The sequence below is a fragment of the Podarcis liolepis genome (assembly GCF_965112155.1).
Source record: "Podarcis liolepis genome assembly, chromosome: 2".
In the NCBI taxonomy this organism is placed as follows: domain Eukaryota; kingdom Metazoa; phylum Chordata; class Lepidosauria; order Squamata; family Lacertidae; genus Podarcis; species Podarcis liolepis.
Genome location: NC_139555.1, coordinates 42,188,744 through 42,210,045, shown reverse-complemented (window position 1 = coordinate 42,210,045; position 21,302 = coordinate 42,188,744). Strand labels below are relative to the sequence as shown.

Below are 21,302 nucleotides of genomic sequence, written 5' to 3'. Positions count from 1 at the left end.
TCATACGGAGAGAAAATTATTAGACTGCTACAGTTTCCGGCTTTATACCAAACACCCCATTGGCCATAATTCTCAATACGCGCAGGATGCAATGTGCACCCCGGAAGTTAGAGCGAAAATAGTTAAAATGCAGACCGGAAACGCAATAAGGATCGCGGTGTTGCGCCAGCGACTAGGAGCAAAATCCAATCATCTCGATGGTTTCTTGTCTGTCAGGATATACGAAGTCTCTATGGCCAAGGCTCCGTCACATGAAACGAGGAAATCGGGTTACAGTTAGTTTCCTACTGGCCGGGCTGCCTCACATGGTGCGCGGTTCTCTTTCTGGCTATTGGCTGCTGGGAGTTAGAACGACGCTCGCGAGCGGGGGCCGAGGTCGGGATTGGCCCGCGAGCGGCCAAGTGGGCGGGGAGTCTGGGCAGCGTGCGCTGGGCGGCGGAGTGGAGTGGAGCCAGCAGTCAGTTGGCTGCGTCTCCCGAGCAGCGGCGGAGCGTGGTGGCTGGATGTGGCGGGGTCTCCTGCGGGTGACGGCCAGAGCCATGTCCGGGGGCGGCGCCTTCCGTCGCCAGCGCCCGCCGAAGGACTCGCTGCGGCACCTGCGCTCGCGAGAGAAGCGCCAGGGAGCCACGGGGCCCTTCCAGCCCTCGGGGCCCAGGACCGTCTTCTTGCAAGTGGCGGCGGCCGGAACGCGGGACGCGGGAGCCGCGCTCTATGTGTTCTCCGAGTATAACCGGTTAGTGGTGTCCCGAGGCCTTGAGCCGCCCCTAAATAAAGCGCATCCTTCCCTTCGTCCCGGTTTTTAGTTCATGGAAGAGGAGCGACGCTTCTCTTCGTCCATCGCGGTTGTTCTTTCCAGCGCAGCTTCCTCCTTAAATGACGTTTCCTTTTCTGTCGATCTCGGCCCAGTTAGTGCAGGTGGCCCACCAGGCAGCACACCTGGGCCCTCTCCCCATCGTCCTCTGCATTAGGACTGGCAGTTGTGGCCATGCCCAGTTGCATAGCGGTGGAGCAGGCAAGACGGCCAGGGCACACGCAGCCCTCCCCCAGGAGCGCCCCTCCAGTCTGCCGCATATGATGCGTGTCAGAGGTAGACGCACCCAGTTCACGAGGCTTTGCCTTGGATACAAGGTGCAATTAGGCCATCTTGACGGCTGGCCTTTTCATTAGGCGGTGACAGCTCATGCTGTGGGGGAGCAGTAGTCCCCGTTTTGTTTGCTCTGAGCTCCCCCTGCTACCATGCAGCCTGTCCTGGGTCCTCTAAACCAGGGGTCAGCAACCTTTTCCAGCCACGGCCCACTGTCCCTCAGACCATGTGGTGGGCCGGACTGTATTTTGGAGAGAGAAAAATGAACGCATTCCTATGCCCTACAAATAACCCAGAGATGCATTTTAAATAAAAGCATACATTCTACTCATGTAAAAACACACTGATTCCTGGACCATCCGCGGGTCAGATTGAGAAGGCGATTGGGCCGCATCTGGCCCCTGGCCGTAGGTTGCCTACCCTGCTCTAAACTGATCTGCTGCCTCATCACCATGGTTAGATTCAGCTGCCAATCAGTTGGCTACTGTATGTGAACTGGGGAGGGAGAGCTGTCTCATACTTCACCTCTTGGGCCAGTCCTGGGTGTTTTAGATTTGTTGTTGCTTTCAGAAATCTGAAAATTCCTTAAACTAAAATATTACATTCCAGGTATCTTTTTAATTGTGGGGAAGGAGTGCAGCGCCTTATGCAAGAACACAAGTAAGTATAATAATTGGGATTGAGGTTGGTTGCACAGGTGGTCAGAATCCCAGCAGGCAAATTATTCTAATTCTTGTCTTCGCAACAGGTTAAAAGTGGCTCGCTTAGACAATATCTTCATCACCAGAATGAACTGGGCAAATGTTGGTGGCTTGTCAGGTGAGTTCAACTAGGTAATAGATTCTGTGTTTTAATTTGGCTGTTTTGAGCTCTTCAGTAGAAGGATAATGCTGATGTTATAGATGGTTAGGCTGCAAGTAGTTCTGAAAAGTAAATTAGTAATCTAGTGCTGTAGTAGAAGTAGGAAGACTTATTTGGGTTTTAAAACATTCAAGGGTCTTTTACAGTTTCTTCATGAAAACTAGCTCTTGCTATCTCTTCCAGGAATGATTCTTACCTTAAAAGAAACAGGGGTTCCAAAGTGTGTGCTTTCTGGGCCGCCACAGCTGGTGAGTGATGCTGTTCTTACAGTGCTTGCCTGTGAGACCCTTCATCATCCCTTATTGCCATTACAGTATTCTTGGATAAACTGTTTGAAGTAATGCACCCCTGCGGTCACCTGGTTGTCAGGGGTGATGGTGGGCTCAAACACATCCCACCTGAGAGCTGTGCTCTGCGACAGGGAACAACAAGGTTTGTAAAAGCCCTGAGCTTGTATAATAGCGCAATTCTGTATATGTTGACTCAGAAGTAGTTTCCCAAATATATCTGTATAGGATTGCAGCTTTAAGCTTTTGTGGTACTGTGTGTACTGTCAGGAGGGCAAACTTGAGAACTTAAAACTTATTCCTTACTTTCAGGAAATATGTCTTCCTTCTTAACATCTGTAACTTGATCTAAGTTGATTCTAGTCTGAGTTGTTGCCATCTGCCCTTCTCCACTTGTATAAGTTACATTCCTTGAACTGCTAAAAGCTGTGTGTGGAGTGTGGGGTGCATATGGTTAAATAGGAAACATAAGAGTAATCCATGCCAGTGTTTTTCAACCACTGTTCCGCGGCACACTAGTGTGCCGCGAGATGTTGCCTGGTGTGCCGTGGGAAAAATTGAAAAATTCAAAAGATTTTTTTTTTAAAAAAAGTCAAATTTTCGCCCACTAGGCGGGCGCCGGACTATGTCCACCCTATTTTCCATCCGTCCTGGGTGGGGATCAGATCGGATGGGATTGGATGAGAGCGGACAGGGGGTCCGCTCTCATCCGATTCCCCATAGAGAGCAGCGGGGCTCTGACATTTCCCTCTCCGCACACAGTGGTGGTGTGCCTCGTGATTTTTTTCATGAAACAAGTGCGCCTTTGCCCAAAAAAGGTTGAAAAACACTGATCCATGCTATTGTCTTGCTAGAAAAAACCTGTGCAATGCTGTAATTTTGACATTCTCTCTCTCTCTCTCTTCCTCTCCCCTCCTTCCCCTTCACTCCCTTCTACCCCGCCCCCCTATATATTCCAGCAAAACTATTTGGAGGCAATCAAAGTATTTTCTGGTCCATTAAAAGGAATTGACATAGGTAGGTACTGCAGGTTTGTGTGTGTGCTTAAAATACATAATAGCTGCTGTCTGATTGGATGGAAGGCTTGTCTAGCTAGAGCAGAAGCCTGCTCCACATCTTTGTCGTTGTCTTTGATGCTGAATTCCCCTGCAGCAACTTCCTTCATGTTGTTGACCTCACCATCTTCTTCAGAGGCATCTAGCAAGGAGCCAGCTGAAGTCTGGATAGGATTTGTGTTCCATAGATTTTGATTTGGGCATATTTTATCCAACTTTGAAATAATCTTACTTATGTTCTCTTATTTGTAGAAAGAATGTGCACTAACAGTATCATCAAACTGAATAGTATTTTGTCTGTTTTGTTACTAGCTGTACGGCCCCATTCTGATCCAGAATATCAGGATGAGACAATGACAGTCTATCAGGTTCCCCTGATAGGTGAGTACAGTGCCATAATTTTAACAGTAAAGGAGGAATGAACATGAGCTGAGAACAGCCTTGGGGCTCTGGTTTGGGCTATGTGGGATTTTACTTTGCACTTTTCATTTCATTCTATAACTTTCCTTTCCTGCTGCTTAATGGCTTCCATATCATATAGAGTTTTGTATGATTTATTTCACTCATCTCCACACTTCCTTGCAAAGGGTAGACATGACTGAGACAGATCTACCCAGGCCACACAGAATGCTGAGGAGGTTTCAGTGTAGCACTAAGGAGATTGCTCTGACAGCACAAACATTTCTTTTTGCCTAATGCAGTTATCTCCTCCATCCATGTGCTGTTCTGGGGGTTCTCCCAGCACCCCTGAGCCAGTTCTTTTTTGAAGGGAGGAAGGTGGGGGAAGCCCCTTTGCAGTAGCAGAAGTCCTTGTGCAGGCACTGCTAAGAGGACCAGTCAGTTGAAACTGCACCATTATGTCTTAACAGGGAGTATTTGCTCCCTAATTGTAAGACTGACCCACAAAAATGTCCTCTAGCAGTTAATTCTTTGCCTTCCTGTCCTGTATTCTACTTTTGTCTTTCCCCTATAATTTCCCCATTGAAGTGGTGTCTTGTCAAATGGGTAGTTGTGAGAATCCAGATATTTTGGGAGCATCAGTGGGACTATTTTGGATGGTAGCAGGGAACTTTGGCTGATGATATTTTGCAGCAGCTAACAAGTTGAGTACCAATTTTCCTCATAAAGATATTCAAAGTGATATATGAAAACAGTTGAATATGTTCTTATTTCCAGTTTAGTGTCCCCAGGGTAGAAGGGTGTGTGTGTGCACGCGCGCATGTGCACTTATTTAACCCCTCTCCCCATTTTATTTTCTGGAACAGGCAAAAAGCCAGAAGTTGAGCAAAGGCTACATCCAAGGCCTGAGTCACCAGCTGGTGAGGCTGAACAAAAGCGCCTCGCAGGACGGGGATCTCCCTCTGTGGAGCAGCAGTCTGTGCAGGGTGGCAGGAGTAAAGAATCCCCTGAGAAAATGGGTGAGGAAGCCTTGCTACTCATTGGTTCCAAGAATGTGTCAGGACCCACCAGTTAGATACAGATATATTGAAGGAGGGCTGCCTGGAAATTAGGAGCACTAAGTCCAGCACTAAGTTTAAGCTGCATGGTAGCAGAGGGTAAAGCAAAATATCGTTTCTGGTATAACTAATATTAAACTAGGTTAAGGTGTTTCTCTCTGGAGTTTAATTATTTATTTGATTTTATTATTCCTGTTTTGAGCCGGAAGGATCCTTGGGGAGCTTTACATAACAACAACCTTTTTCATTCTGAAGTCCTCCAGATGTTTTGGGCTACAAGTCCTAATATCCCTGACCATTGGCTGTAGTGGCTGGGATGATGGGAGTTGTAGTCCATAACCTGGCACCAGATTGGACAACACTGATGTTGTGTCTGCCCCCTCCAACAGAAATGGAAAAGCCTGGGGCAGCAACTGGGCCTTGGGTTCTCCAAGGGCAGGTAGATAGCTGGGCTTTTCAGTATTGGGGACCATGTCAGCTGAATATCATGGGGTCATAAGAGCATAGAACGCTGTCTAGTACTGAGTCAGACCAATGGTCCATCTACCTTGCTACTGTCTACACTTGATTGGTAGCAGCTTTCCAGGTCTTTAGATAGGGAGTCTCCCCCAGTTCTATTTGGAGATGCAGGGGACCTTCTGAACGTGGGACCTTCTGCAAGCAAAGCAGTTGCTCTACCACTGAGCTATGGCCCATTGTCAAGGCATGCTAGCTTGTTAATTTTGGCAGAGAATTTACGTGCATTATTTTAAAGTTGTGCAAACTACTTGAATCTTAAACACAGAGTTTCTGTTTTTGCATTTAAGATGGTAGCTGGCGTATCGGTCAGAGGGACCCATCACTTGTCGTTGCATTCGTTTGTAAGGTAAGAATTGCCCTGAATAATAATGTGCCTCAATGGCTATTTTACATCCGGCTTCTATGTACAGCAAGGGTAGCTAACCTTTCGTGGTACTGATGTTTGGCTAACCCTTTGAGGGCCACATGCCAGCAGTGTAGTCAAAGTATCTTAAGCACACACACTCAGACGCAAACCTGGCTGCACATAGAACACATATACAGCCCACACTTGCACGTACAGAACACTCTCGCCACTAATGCCTTCAGTCTCTTGTGCACATATGTGCAAGCACACACACTGTCTTTACTCCCTATGCCAGCGCTAGGTAGAAAGAGAGTAATCTCTACTCTGATTTCGGTGTCAGATTGGGATAGAAAGCCCTCTGTTTACCGCGCAAAGTTGCTTTTTCTTCCTCTGGCAGTGTGCCATCACAAGAAGCCCTTATTCCCACTTCCTGAACATTAGGACCTTATTTCAAATGGGGGAAGATTTAAGGGAGGGGGCACCATAAGTGGCATTGCAGGTTCATCACCTTTGTACAGAATGATGCTTCCCAGGAACCTGGGACTTCCTGGATAAAGACTTTGTGTCACAGCTTTAACAGCTCAGAAGTGGAGAACAGTTGAGGCTGAATACTAGCCTGGTGCTTTGCTATTACGAGGGGGCCTATCTGAGTAAGTGGTCATTTGCTTTTCTCACTTTTCCTGCTTATGGAAAATTGAGGAATGTTTAAGATTGCAGGCTTAAGCACAGTTCTTAATAGATATTCTTACGATTGTATTGCACCAGGATTTATTATACGTGTGCGAGACACCCCCATCCCCCCCCCACAACATATATTTGATTGGCTTCCTTGGAAATGTTTCACATTGACTAGGGATAATTTTGACTGTGAAATGCCTCAAAGTTGTGGTTATTAAAACACATGCAGCACAAGTCTATGCCTGCCTTCTTGGAAGCAAGTCCCACTGTGGTCAGCGGTGTTACTCCCTAGTAAGTTTTTTTAGGATTACAGCTTTAGCTTGCTTTCTTATGAAGCTGGCTGCCTGTTGGAGGATTCAGTATTTTTTGATACACCTCACTCCAGATGTTGACTTCATTCCAAATGAGACTTTCCACCCCTCCAGTTTCTGCCTGGGGGCATGTCAGACAAGTCTCTTTTTCTCATTCCCTTGTATTTTAATATCAATTTGTAGGTAGATGTCTTGAAGGGAGTTTTCTGATGTAACAACTTGTGACTAAATGTGCTTTGTTTAACTTCAGCTCCATCCAAAGAAAGGGAACTTCTTGGTGATGAAAGCAAAGGAGCTTGGCTTACCTGTGTAAGTACAGAAAGGCTTCTAGTGAGTTTTCCCCCCACATATTAATCCCTCTGATTAAGTTGACTAACTTTTTATAATTTATTTTTAGGGGCACTGCAGCAATTGCTCCCATCATAGCAGCCGTGAAAGATGGAGAGAACATCACATTTGAAGGCAGAGAGGTATGGCTCTTAGGACAAATTCTTTCACCCGCGTGGTCTGACCCTGCTTCTTGTTGTGAGTCGCTGCCTTTTGGATGTCACTGAACTTGTGTACTTGTTGTTTGGCTGAAGGGAGCACAGCCTAAAACATTCTGTCTTTTATCGCTGGTGATCTCTGATTAGCACATGAAGCTACACTGGTTATGGGTGCATTGATTTGTTCTTATAACGTCAGAAATGTCATGAAATGGCTAGAGGTGGAGGGGAGCATTGGATCTTTTCACCATGGTGGATTCAAGTGACTGACTTTCTGAAGCCAATACTTCCTGTGAAGTATTTGCAAAGATGACAAGAATTGCTTCATGCCAATCTCTTGACTCTTTAGGTGTAGCTTTCAAATTGTCAGCTTGGGACACCAAATACATAGTCCTTGAATTTTGTGTTGTTCGTACATGTTAAATAGCGTATACTGAGATGTGTGATTGTTCCAGATCTTGGCCGAAGAAATTTGCACACCTACAGACCCAGGAGCAGTTTTCATAATAGTGGAGTGTCCTCATGAAGGTTTTATAGATGCAGTCTGTGAAAACGACACACTGCGAAGGTATGGTTAAGAATGTGCATGTCTACCTTCATATTCAGTATGTGGGGTGGGGTGGGGGGTGCCTTCCTGTGCAGTTGGCATTTCCTGCCAACAACATATTGGAGCTGTCGTGTGACTTGCAAGAGATCTAGCAAGAAGTAATTTTTGTGTGTAGGACAGAAAGATGCAGTGCACATGAGCAAAATAGTGGGCAACTGGCTAGAAACCAATGCTCTGTGGGAACTAGCAATATGGAACTGCTAGGAGATCACTAGTACTGTTCTAGATAGCCAGTGGTTCTGCCCAGATGGACTTGTAAGAGTGGAACAGCCTAGGCACACTGTTCTGCGGTGTCTGAAGGATATTTCCGTGTGAGCATCGCTCTTCTGCTCTGACACCGTGGCTACCGATAATAGCTATTCAACTAAGGGCTTACTGCACTTCGCACAGATGCCCGTGGCTTCCATGGCCCCTTCTGTGTTTGGCCATCTTGGAAGTGGTATGAAAGTATTCTGCTGTCTGACCAGAAGTAGTTGATCCACTTTGAAGAAACTTGTCAAAAGCTTCCACTGGGCTTGCGTCAAGTACAGTGGTACCTTGGGTTAAGGACTTAATTTGTTCTGGAGGTCCGTTCTTAACCTGAAACTGTTCTTAACCTGAAGCACCACTTTAGCTAATGGGGCCTCCCACCGCCGCTGCTGCATGATTTCTGTTCTCATCCTGAAGCAAAGTTCTTAACCCGAGGTACTATTTCTGGGTTAGCGGAGTCTGTAACCTGAAGCGTCTGTAACCCGAGGTACCACTGTATTCACTTTGCTCCCCATGTTGCTGATCCTAGAGGAAATGTTGCTGAAATGTTGCAGCTGATGCTTTCTATTGGTGCCTCTTTAATTACTTGAATTCCCAGTTTTGTGTGGTCACGCTTTAAAGTTATTCTGCCTTCTGGGCTGCTACCCAGCCACCTGCCCCACCAATGTGTTTGGAGATGATTGCGTGCAGTCATGTGCATACAGTTGTCTGTAGAGTGGGATGGTAATCTCATATTGGCATTAGATCTCTCTGCTTGCGTTCTGAAGTCATATATGGGAAAACAGAAGAGCAAAACAGTAACTCCCATCTTCCCAAATCACACTGGCGTGATATGGCACTAACAATGCAGCCATTCCCAGAAACCCTGTCATAAGGGCCTACGGCCAGCGGTGTTTACCTGATGATGCCCCTGCTTGTCCACTGTGAGAGCAGGATACTGAACTAGAGGATCCTTTTACCTGATCCAGCAGGTCTGCTCTTTATAAGAAGTTCTCATCTACCTTGGGAGCCCACCCCTCCCTCCCTGGAGCTTCACCTCCACCCCCTGCCCTGTGAGCTCCATGTGAGTTGGTTGATCTCTCCCCACATGCTAGAACCACTGCTTTTAACTGTTCGTTTTGTTTGCAGGTATCAAGAAGGAAAACAGGAGACTCCTGTGGCTTTAGTCGTTCATATAACTCCAGAACGTATTCTGAAGGACAGCCGGTATAAGCAGTGGCTAGAAAGGTATGTGTGTTGGCTGGAATTATATACTGTCTGTAGCCCTGTTCAGATGTTCCCATGGGTACTGAACATATGGGGCAGCCCCACCTTCTAGATGCTGGTGCACATGCCAGCTGCATTCCTCTCAGCTGACACATGACTGGGCTTAAATTGTGGAAGGTAAGCTGCCTTCTAAGTCCAAGGAACCACTTCGCTCGTGGTTTTAAAGTCTCTACAGTATATCAGTTTTCAAGGTTCCCTGCTTAAATCTGCTCCTCTTGCAAATCTTAACCTGGATAAAAATTCTGTGAATTAGCTACAACTCCTGTCTGCAAGCAAAGCCTGTCATATTCTTAGGCACTCCTTTCCCCAGTTTGGTTTTTTTCTTGCTGATGTGATTTGTGCTGTTCTTTTGTGTGTATTCAGTAACACAACTTGCAGGGAAATAAAATTAAAAAATTATCTGGGAGGCAAGATAAACAAACCCTGTCCTTGTAGCCTGAGAGACATGTCAAGTATCCTAGCAGGGCTAAACCTAGGGAAACAGTGTTCAGACTGGGAACACAGTAAGGAGCAAGACCTGACAAGGTGAATACATTGTAAGTAATGTGAACTGTGTTAGTGTGCAGAACATTGAGGGACTCAACCAAGAAGGCACAATTCTACTCAAAACAGCCCTCCTCATTTACAAATTCTAATAGTAACCTCAAGTTTGACCCGCTAGAGCCGTGTGTTTGGTTTTTCTTATCCCACCAGATTTGGAGCCAGTACTCAGCACCTGATACTCAACGAGAATTGCCGTTCGGTGCACCAACTCCGCAGCCACAAGATTCAGACCCAGCTCAACCTCATCCACCCAGAGATCTTCCCATTGCTTACCTGCTACAATAGCAAGGTGAAGTTTCTGCTTGATTTCAGAGTGTGCCTTTCTTTTGCACAACTGTTTTGGTAGCACAGTTTTTTATATTTTCCCGTCTGCCCAGCAGGAAGAAGAGGCCACATTCGATGTACCTGTCACACGCGGAGAGTGCCTCCTCAAGTACCAGCTGAGGCCCAAACCAGAATGGCAGAGGTTGGTGAGCACTTACAACTTGTCCTTGGATAGGGACGTAAGGCCCTCAAAATTACTTTCAGATACAGTGGTACCTCAGTTTACAAACTTAATCCTTTCCTGAAGTCTGTTCTTAAACCAAATCTGTTCTTAAACTGAGGCATGCTTTCCCTAATGAGGCCTTCCGCCGCTGGTGCCCTTCCACCGTTCATATTCCGTTCGTAGACTGAGGTAAAGTTCACAAACCAGAACACTACTTCCAGTTTTGCGGAGTTCGTAAACCGAATAGTTTGTAAACAGGACTGTTCGTAAACCGAGATCCCACTGTAATTATTTTATGTACACTGCTTAGTTGTTTTTTTTTAATAATCCTGTGATTTCCCCCCCTCACCTAAATATTTAAATAGTAAAATAACAATCCTGCCTTTCTTCGCTTTTGTAGAAGTAGATACAGTGGTGCCCCGCAAGACGAACGCCTCGCGAGATGAAAAACTCGCAAGACGAAAGGTTTTTTCGTTTTCGAGTTGCTTCGCAAGACGAATTTCCCTATGGGCTTGCTTCACAAAATGAAGCTTGCCCCCGCACCCCGGACCTCTTTTGAAGCAAGGGGCGGTGGGGAGAAGATCGCTTCTCCCCGTTGCCAGCCCCGCAATCTCCGGGGACAGAGGGGAAGGCGCGCCTTCCCCTCTGTCCCCGGACCCCTTTTGAACCAAGGGGCGGCAACGGGGAGAAGCGATCTTCTCCCCTCCGCCCCTTGCTTCAAAAGAGGGGACAGAGGGGAAGGCGCCCACGCCTTCCCCTCTCTCCCCAGACCCCTTTTGAACCAAGGGGCGGCAACGGGGAGAAGCGATTCTCCCCGCTGCCCCTTCCCTTGCTTTAAAACAGGTCCCCTCTGTCCCCGGACGGTCTCCATAGGAACACATTGATTGATTTTCAATGCATTCCTATGGGAAACCGTGCTTCGCAAGACGAAAAACTCGCAAGAAGAAAAAACTTGCGGAACGAATTAATTTCGTCTTGCGAGGCACCACTGTACTATGAGAGCCATGGAGCTACTGCCTTTCCATTTCTTTTTCTGCCCTATTCCAAATAAGGCCTAGTTAATTTTAATATTAAAGTCAGTTAAAAAAAAAAGTTTTGACACAGTGCATGACATAACACTATTGTGCAGGAAGTTACCCTGTCCTTCCCAAATCATTGACTTCTCGGGGTGGAATGGTGTGTTGGTCTAATATTAAACCAGAGCAGGAGTAGCCAATGTGGTGCCAGGTAGTGTGGACTCCAGTTTCCATCAGCCCCAGCCAGCATGACCAACAGAAGCTGATGGGAGCTGTAGTACATAATTCATGGGTTTCCCCCTGGTGTGAGGTTAGAGGCAAGTGGCAACTCCATGTTGTCTAATGTCTATTTCTGCCCCCAGTGCTACTTGTTAACTCAGACAGTGGTTTCAGTAGCAATGGGGAATAAAGCTTTGTGAGGTAGGCTGGTTGAGACGAGGGAGACAAGGAGCATTGAAGGGTGGGCAGCTTGCAAAGGGCTCCTTTGGTTTAAGCTGATGCTCGTCTGGTGAGTGGACTTCCAAGGGATTTGGTCCAGAGCACCTGGGGTTTGCAGGTGGAAGATAAAAATGCTTTCTTGGTGCTGGCAAATTTTACTGAATGGAAAGAGCAATCAGGATGCTTGGGAGAAGTAATTCGGTACTTTGATTGGGAAATTAATGGCTGTTATTTTTCTCTTTCCCCCTCCCCTGCTCCACTTTTGACTTTCTGTTTTTTCAGGGAGGCTGTCCTTGCTTGTAATCCTGCTGAGTTTGTAGCTGAAGCCTTGGAACTCCCTCACTTCCAGGACTGTGTGCAGAAGTGCAAAGAGAGCTTACCAGCCTCATCAGGTGAATAGGTTGCCTGTGCTTGGAAAGGGCTAATGAGAAAGCTCGGGGGAGGGTGATACAACCTTCTTTTTCCTGATGTGTTTTGGAGGCTAAAGGCAGCAACAAATAAGAACTATTTAAAGACAATGTCTGAAAAGTTGGCCGTTGTCTTTGAAGGGATGTTAGACATAATATTCCTACTTCCTTGATTTTCTTTAATGTTTACATCCCCTGAGAACATCTGGAATATGGGATGTTTTCTTCCTGTCTCCCGCCGGGCCCCCTTTCTAAGTTTTTCTTCCTGATCCAGTCTGTTGAGTTGTTCTTGTAAAGGTCCACTGCTTAGTTAGTAGCAAATGACCACATCCAACAGTCAGGGGACTGCTAGATTGTGTGTCTGAGTGGGATTTCATTTTGTCTAATTACAGCCTGTTGTAAGCCATTTTGAGAAGCATTTGAATGGAAAGGCGGAGGATAAAACTTCAGAATTAATAATTGAGCAAGGTTGGGGGATACGGTGCTTGGTTGTACTGCAACAGGCATTTGCCAGAAAACAGTGTAACTTTGCTTAAGGTGTAATGTGTGCTGTGCTGGGCTGCAGCTAGTGGGGTGTAGAGTGGAAACCTCCACTTCTCACTATTTGCTGTGCAGCATATCAGTTGCCATTGTGTTTTTAGGGCTGTATTTTCCAGTTGAAAGAGAAAGCTTAATGGGAAAGTTTAAAAACATATTAAAAATCACACCGTTTATTCACTAGAAAGTTATTTCACTTGACCTGAAAACGGCCAGAATCCAGTCCTTCTAACACTGTTGGGGTTTAACTTCTTGTTCCTTCCGGAGGGCTGTGCTATGTTTTCTAGGTGAAGTAGAGATAGAAACCCAGCCAGATGGGTGGGGGTATGAGTAATAAAATTATTGTAAGCTGTCGCAGTACAGGAGTCTGCAGGATTCATGTTCTTTTCTGTCTGTTTCTAGGAACCGCTGGCTCCTACCCAGAAGTTGTTTTCTTAGGAACAGGCTCTGCGGTCCCAATGAAAATCCGAAACGTTAGCTCTACACTGATAAACCTTAGGTAGGTACAAACACATGAGTGTCCTGTGGAGGCAGGTTCTCTTATAAGGAATTGTTGACAAATAACACCCAGTCCCAAGTGGCGAGGGCTAAAAAAACCCAAACGCTTTTTAACTTTGTTCCCAGCTGTTGTAGCTATCAAGCAGTATCCAGCAATCACACCTATAGCTTACCACCACATTCCTTCTCTGAAGTTAACCTAGACTTTTCACTCAAGTGATGATGCTTTTTGAAGATGGCTCCTTAGTATGTGACGAGCAATTGCTTATTCTAAGTCTCCTCTTTTATCTTCCTGCTGTAGCACATGCTGCTTGTTGCATTTTGAGCAAGCTGCACGTGTGAAACTTTTATTATATCAGTTTAGAACCCTGCCTTTCTGTGTCAAATTGAAATGCTCAAGCAGCTTCCATCACAAACCTAAAAAAAGGAGAAACTGGAAAAACGGAACAAAGACAGACGCATGTGATAGGCATAAAGTCAGGCCTGGCCAAGCCAAAGGCCTGCTGAAACAAAGTCTTGAGTTGACGATGGAAAAGTCATGAGGAAGGAGTGGGCCAGATGGATGTCCCAAGGGCAGCCTAGGCACACCAATGGAGAAAGCCCTTTTGTGCTTTCCTACTACAGTCATACCTTGAATATGCTTCATGTTGAGTGCGTTCGAGTTGCACTCCTCGGCAACCCGGAAGTAACAGAGCGCGTTACTTCCGGTTTCGCCGCATGCGCAGACGCTCAAAATGACGTCACGCGCATGCACAGAAGCGGTAAAAAGCGACGCGCGCAGACATGCCATCGCTAGTTACGTTTACTTCTAGATGTGAACGGGGCTCCGGAGCAGATCCCGTTCGTATCTAGAGGTACCACGTAATCGGATGGTGCCAGAACATGCAGCAACATCTCCTCACTTGATACCTTAGTTCAGTGGTTCCCATGTGGTCCATGTAACCCACCCAGGGGGTCTGTGGCACTGTTCACATAAGAAGAAATACCATAGAGATATCAAAATTTTCAAAAGTAGGGGGTACATGGCTTGGCTTCTGAAAAACGGGGCAGTACGTAGCTAATTGGGAACCACTGTCTTTGCCCTTATCCTTGAAGTTGTATCATGGGATGCTGTATCTTGTCAGCATCAGAAGCTTTTGCTGGCCTTTGTTTCCTTGGGTGCTGGACAGATATCTCAATATACTGATGCTAGTAGATGTGGTACAAACCTGCACTCACTCTCTTGCTAGCCCTACCCAGTCTCTGCTTCTGGATTGTGGTGAAGGAACATTTGGCCAGCTTTGCCGTCATTATGGAGATGAAATTGACCGAATCCTGTGTAACATTGCAGCTGTGTTTGTGTCTCATATACATGCTGACCATCATACAGTGAGTATTGCATAGGGATGGGCACTATAGCATTCTCCCCCCTCCACTATATGTTAATGTCCTCAGGGGAAGTGTCTAGATTTTACCCTATGTTCTCCTCTGCACCTTCATTTTTTCTATCAACCTTTAAAAAGGTGGCTTGGTGTAGCTAATTCTTTCTTGGTGACAAGTCATTATGAAGTTACGATGATACTGTGTGGCTGAGCAGCTAACCCAATTTGTTGACATTTTTGAAATGCTACAGGGACCTTTTTCTTTCCATAAAATAAATGTTTGAAAGCAAATCCTTGTCTTGAGGTGTAGTAAGTTAGAACAATTTGCACTTCAATTATTATTGTTGTTATTTTTTATATTTATTTTAAAAAAACCTTACCTGACATTTAAAATTGGGCAAAGCTACTTTATCTTTCCTGTGCGCAGTCTCCACATATTTGGAAGTACATTACACGGCAACATTCCTATTATTTTTCAAGCAGTAGTCCCCCCCCCCCCTTAAAACAAATACAGTCATACCTTGGGATGAATACGCTTCGGGTTAGGCATTTTTGGGTTGTGCTCCACGGCGACCTGGAAGTAACGGAGTGTGTTACTTCCGGAGTTTTCCGCGTGTGCATGCGCAGACCGTCAAAATGACGTCACGCGCATGTGCAGAAATGTGGCACGTGCAGACACGCAGACACGGTTACATTCGCTTCGGGATGCGAGCGGGGCTCTGGAACAGATCCTGTTCGCATCCTGAGGTACCACTGTAGATTGGTGTAGTACAGTCATACCTCTAGTTGCGTTATGTCCATGTTGCGGATTTTCGGGTTGTGAACGCGGCAAACCCGGAAGTGTATACTTCTGGGTTTCGCCGCACATGCAGAACCACTCATGCACAGGAGCGCTCTATTGCGTCATGCGCAGAAGCGACGCTCTACTTACGGCCTTTTTGGGGTGCAAGCAGCACCCCGGAACGGATTGTGTCCGTAAGTAGAGGTACCACTTTACTTCATTTCAGTTTTTGTTGCTTATGGACAAGTGTACAGCCAGATGTCTTATTTACAATGGGACTCTCCTCTCTCCTAGGGCTTGTTGAATATATTGTTGCAGCGACATCGAGCGTTTGTAAGTATGTCAGCCTTAAAGCTAGAGCTCAACTTTGTGAGAGTGGCAGCACTGACACATTAACAGAGTCAGTCCTTGCCTTGTATCTGATCTGATGCATGCTTCCTATTTACTTAGCCTTGCAACATCTCCGACCTTTGCTTCTCTCTTACCTCAGATGACCCTGGGTCAGCCCTCCAGCCCGCTGTTGCTGATTGCACCCACATTGATCATGACATGGCTGCACCAGTACCATGACCATTGCCAAGAAATCTTGAGGCACATCAAGTGAGTAGATACACCAGGTGTCTTGCTTTGCTATGGAACACTGCAGGGCCCTCAGATGCACTGCATCTATTTTCAGATGCAGCTGCTGCCATGCTTTACCCCAATTCGTGGTGTGCAGCTGCAGAAATGTGTTTTTTGTTTTGCTTTTTTTTGCTGTCCTCTGCTATGTCCTGCCTCTGAAGGAGTCTGTTTTTAAGCTTTCTTAAAGTGGGAAATGTTTTTAGATAGTGGTCAAGTTTGGGTTGAAGTATCTAATTTCATCCAAACCTTCAAGACCGTCATAGTTGCTAGTTTAATAGCAAATGCTTGTGTCCATTTTGAAGGATCTATTGCTGGTCCAGATTGTCTAGCTATTCATGCTCATAGGCTAAGATGTATTTACTTCAATCCGTATTAACGCATGCTTCCCATCTTTTCTTACCCATGAAGGTGAAAATGATGAACTCTTTGCAGGCTTATTGAGACGGGATTTCCTTGGTGTTTCTGCCCCACTAGCAAGCGGCCTTAAAGCTTGGATTTTTTTTTGAGTCTGATCACTTGCTCTGTTTCTCTCTTGTATTGGCTAATAAGAACCATATATTACATATTCCAGAGAGCACTGCATACTCTGTGATGAGTGATTTTTGTCCGTAGCACAGGAATGGGAAAGGCTACAAGGCCATTTCCCCAAAGTAATGCCTATCTGTCAATCAGATAATTGTTCACACTGTTGATCCCTGAAGAAAGCCAGATTCAACCCCCCTGTCCCTGACCATCATCTGATTCCAGTCATCACCACCTTCACAAAAGTGGCAAATAGGGGATTATGAAGGCAGATGGGGGAGTGTACTATTTCAAGAGGTTAATTGCTGCCCCTTGACTGCACTAGGTGGTACTGCTGTTCTTATTCTTTTGGTAATTGTGGGGTGGAGGGGGAAATCTTGGCATAATCATATTGCGTCTTTCACCCCCCTTGCAGCTTGATTCCTGCACGGTTCTTAATAGAAGATTGTGATGTATTTAAACCTAAAGCAAAGGCTTTCATTAGCTTGCTTCTGGAGATATACGACTTTGCAAAGGTAAGGCAGGTTCGTGGTGGGATGGGGGTAGAAAGGAAGCTCCTGTGGGAGTGTAGAGAGTGCAAGAGTTAAATTGTTTAGCTAAATTGTCTTCTCTTAGAAACAGCCAGCTTGAAAGAAACAAGGCCACAATTTGTGTGATTGAATAGGGACTAAAGATAAGACAGCCCGGGGAATGCAACAAATAATGCTGTAGAAGCTTCAAAGAGAATTGCAGATTAAGCACTACTGAATAGCTGTTGCTGTAAAATTAGGGTAGCAACAAAGTGGACAAATTGCACGTGTCAAAAGGTGTCAGCTGCTAATTGGTTAGTGTTGCTAAATGATGCTTTTTAGCTGTGTTAAACTAACATAATGAAGGGGTGGGTTTGATGATTTTTACATCGTATCTATGCTTGTATTGCTTTTGAATCCTTGTAGTGACTTCTGCATTGGGGATACTACTTTGTACATATAAGTAAATGTGATTGATTACTTTACCTTGTCTTATTGACCTCCAGGGAGGGAACCAAGCTCTTTCCTCTACAGGAGAATCCCAATGACCAGCATGTTGTGCTTTTCAGTTTCAGACATGTGAGGTCCGACACTGTAAGAATGCCTTTGCTTGTTCCATGGTTCACAAATCTGGGTGGAAAATAGTATATTCTGGTGACACTATGCCATGTGATGCTTTAGTCGAAATGGGTAAGTGATTTTGGGTTTTTTTCCAATGGTCCTAGATTATCTGATAATTGTTGGCAATGCTGTGTGGAAAGCCAAATATATCTTTGTTTAATTATTTTCCTTCTCCCCCTTCCCCCTAAAATGTGACAAATCATTTTTACAGGGAAAAATGCTTCTCTGTTGATACATGAAGCTACACTGGAAGATGGGTTAGAAGAGGAAGCTATAGAGAAGACGCACAGGTAAATTATAGAAGGGGGAGTGGTATTGGCATTTTCTTAGAGTGGCATAAATGAAATGAAAAGGCAGTACTTCCTTGAATTGAAGTAGTAATGGGAAATGTGTAGAGGCACCTTGTGTTCCTCTAGTAGTTGTGTAAGATTGGTGCAGATACCAACTGGCTGTTTCTGCCTTCAGCACTTCTGTGGATCAGGCTTTATTTAGGTCTGGACCTATCTTGTTTTTATCTTAAATGTTTAAAAAAGGGTGAACGATAGGGTTATGTGCTTTGAAATAATACAGCTTTCTACTGGGAAAGTAAATAATTGCAGTGAAAAGTTACAGCTTTTCCCAATCTCTAGCAGAATTAGCTTTGGCATTTTGGCAGGATGTCCACAGATTGAAGCCAAACAGTATGAAATGACAGTCTGTTCCAGAGCATAACTCAGGAGGGAAGCTATGGACTACTAAGACCCAAACTCATTTCATTTCATGTTGACATGGGTGTTTCTGCTTGCTTGTTATATATAACAGCAACTGAAATAATTAAACTGTGTAGGAAGCTTTGGCTCATAAAATATTGTTCCTGCAGTGTTGTTATATGTTTTCCACTCCTCCTAGTATTTTCTTTTATGCTGGGTATTGGCTATTATGATACCTGAGGGGAGCCTTTTGCAATTCATATTGTATAGCCCTTTGTTTTACTGTTCTTCCTTTCTATAGTACTACCTCCCAAGCAATTGGAGTTGGGATGAAGATGAATGCAGACTTCATCATGCTCAATCACTTCAGCCAGCGCTATGCCAAAATCCCTCTCTTCAGTGAGGATTTCAGTGAGAAAGTTGGAATTGCATTCGATCACATGCAGGTGAGTGAAGAACTTGAGCTTTGAGGTATAAGAGAGCTCCAAATTTTCAGCTAATTTGAGAGAAGTTTTTCTCTCCCTTGAAAATGTTTACTAAATCAGGCTTTTAGCATCTGCAAAGAGGGCGGACCATACAGAACAAGAGCAAGTGGGATCAGAGATGCTTGTTTCACCTTCCTTTATCAAACCCACATTGGGCTGGCTCCTAGCACTCACCAGTCATATGTCAGCTTTCGTTGGGTGGTCTTTGCTGGGGATCCCAACTTACTTACATTAGAAAAGTATGTTGGGGCTCCAGAGACTGCAGTAGTCCAGCACTGTGCTGGCTTGCATTGAACCTTCCTTTCGTGTGCCCTACACAGGTCAAGGAGAGTTGAAGGTTGGGAAAAGGAACTCATTTTTGTCCACAACCAAGAGAATGCTATGCACATATCTCCTCTATTACAGTAGTTTATAGCAGGGACAGAAAATCTGTAGCCCACCAGATGTTTGTTGGACTCCCAGTTCCCATCTGCCCCAGCCAGCATGGCCAGTTATCCAGGATGATGGGAGTTGTAGTCCAACAACAGCTGGAGGGCCACAGGTTAGCTATTCCTGGTTTATTATTAGCTGTGGGTGAGTGGGAGATACAGTGGTACCTTGGGTTACATACGCTTCAGGTTACATACTCTTCAGGTTACAGACTCCGCTAACCCAGAAATAGTGCTTCAGGTTAGGAACTTTGCTTCAGGACAAGAACAGAAATCGTGCTCTGGCGGTGCGGCGGCAGCAGGAGGCCCCATTAGCTAAAGTGGTACTTCAGGTTAAGAACAGTTTCAGGTTAAGTACAGACCTCCGGAACGAATTAAGTACTTAACCGGAGGTACCACTGTACAGTACTGCATAATTCCTGCTGCTCTAATATTTGCCTTCATCACCAGGTGCGTTTTGGCGATTTTGCTGCTATTCCAAAACTGATCCTGCCGCTGAAAGCCTTGTTCGCAGATGAGATTGGGGAGATGGAAGAGCGGAGGGAGAAGCGGGAGCTGCGTCTTCTCCAAGAGGCAATTAAAGCTTCTGAGGCCCGGACTGTTGTTGAGAACAAGGCACCAGCCAAAATGAAATTGGAACACACTGAGGATTCTCACGGAGCGCCAAACAAAAAGCTAAAAACTCTCAGCTGAGCACAGCAGCAGACAGCTGCCTTTGTGCCTTTCTGACAGGGAGAGTGACTTATGCATGACATGTGGTATGCACAGCACAGAAGATTCTGGAAGGCAGCTGCACACTTGAGCTTAGCCAAACTTGGTTGGCCTCTGGTAAATTACCTGTGCTGCTTCTACAGGTGCAATTCCTGCTGGACACATGACTAGCACAGCTGGCAGAATGTGCTTCCTGGCTACAGCGTGCAGATCTAGTCTAATGGCTTGTCTGATTGTTTGCTAGAAATATTTTATTTTTCATTTTTTATAAACTTTGAAGCAGATAGCAGCAAATGACGGGGTTCCTAACTTGTGGTCCATGGAGCTTCATTCAGATAATCTGTGGTGCATCTCTAAAAATGCAGTAAAAAACATTCATCGTCTAGCACAGTGTGTTACAATTGCTACAACAGGCAGAAAAATCACTAAGTGGTCCACCAAGACCCTCAGCAATTTTCAAGTTGTCTGTGGAAGCAGGGGAGTTTGGCAACCACCGATTTAGACAAAGGGAAATCAGGATATTTTAACAAATGGGGATAGGACCTCTGGAATACGGGGTGATTCTCTCTATTTTGCGACTTCCTAAATATTTATCATTTTTAGTGGGGAAATACCTCACTATGGAAGAGGATGTGATGTGATGTGTTGCCACTATGCATGCTTGCAGCAGTAATGCAAGATACCTAGGATACATCTTGCAGAACTCACCACCACTTTGGTATTTGCAGCATTGATGCTGTGGGTCATTCTTCCTTGTATTTTTTTTAAATTAAGGGAACCAGTAAATCATATTTACTAATTACCTGTGTACGTGTGTGCGTGCGCATGTTGTCCTGGATGACAAGGTTTTGGAAGCAGAACTATTGTAACTTACAAACTTGCCTTTTTGATGCATTTTGGAGTAAACATGTCAGAAGAAAAGCTCTGGTGGGTTAGACCAAAAGCCCATATTGCCCAGCATCCAAATCCACATATGACATAAGAGCAATAGGCATCTCCCACTCAACGTTCACCTGTAACTGGTATGCGGAGACATGCTGGTGCTGATCCTGGAAATAGCAACTATTTGTAGGTTTATTCGCCATGAATTTGTCTAATTCCCTTTACAAATCTGTTGGTGCTCAGCACCACATCTTGCAGGTGCAATGGCCGCAGTTTAACTGCATTGTGTGAAGAATTGCTTCCTTCTGTCTGTCTGAATCTCCTACCATGCAGCTTCAGTGGATGATTCCTGGTTCTAGGATTATTAGGGAGAAACTTATTTTTGTCCACTCTTCCACACTGTGCATAATTTTGTACCCTTTACCATGTCCTCCCTTACTTTACCCCCCCAACCTTCCCTCACAGGACAGATCATTGGTTGCTCTTGCCCTTTACAGTGGTACCTCAGGTTACATACGCTTCAGGTTACAGACTCCGCTAACCCAGAAATAGTGCTTCAGG

General features: G+C 45.3%; 1 protein-coding gene across 2 annotated transcripts; it reads left to right on the top strand.

Moving 5' to 3' along the window:
• The first annotated feature begins 290 nt into the window (after positions 1–290).
• ELAC2 (elaC ribonuclease Z 2) lies at positions 291–20,661 on the top strand. Of its 2 annotated transcripts, none has more exons than XM_083490713.1 (24): positions 291–733; positions 1,694–1,744; positions 1,833–1,903; positions 2,129–2,193; positions 3,192–3,249; positions 3,600–3,668; positions 4,553–4,705; positions 5,551–5,609; positions 6,849–6,907; positions 6,996–7,068; positions 7,539–7,651; positions 9,068–9,166; positions 9,899–10,037; positions 10,129–10,214; positions 11,972–12,081; positions 13,036–13,132; positions 14,361–14,499; positions 15,568–15,606; positions 15,764–15,873; positions 16,832–16,931; positions 17,495–17,615; positions 17,758–17,836; positions 18,537–18,681; positions 19,599–20,661. In XM_083490713.1, the coding sequence occupies exons 1-24, from the start codon at positions 306–308 to the stop codon at positions 19,839–19,841; spliced, it is 2,706 nt and encodes a 901-aa protein (XP_083346839.1). In that variant the 5' UTR covers positions 291–305; the 3' UTR covers positions 19,842–20,661. The 2 variants fall into 2 exon arrangements, with proteins under 2 accessions (XP_083346839.1, XP_083346838.1); XM_083490712.1 differs by having other exon boundaries at positions 10,126–10,214.
• The last annotated feature ends 641 nt before the right edge of the window (positions 20,662–21,302 follow it).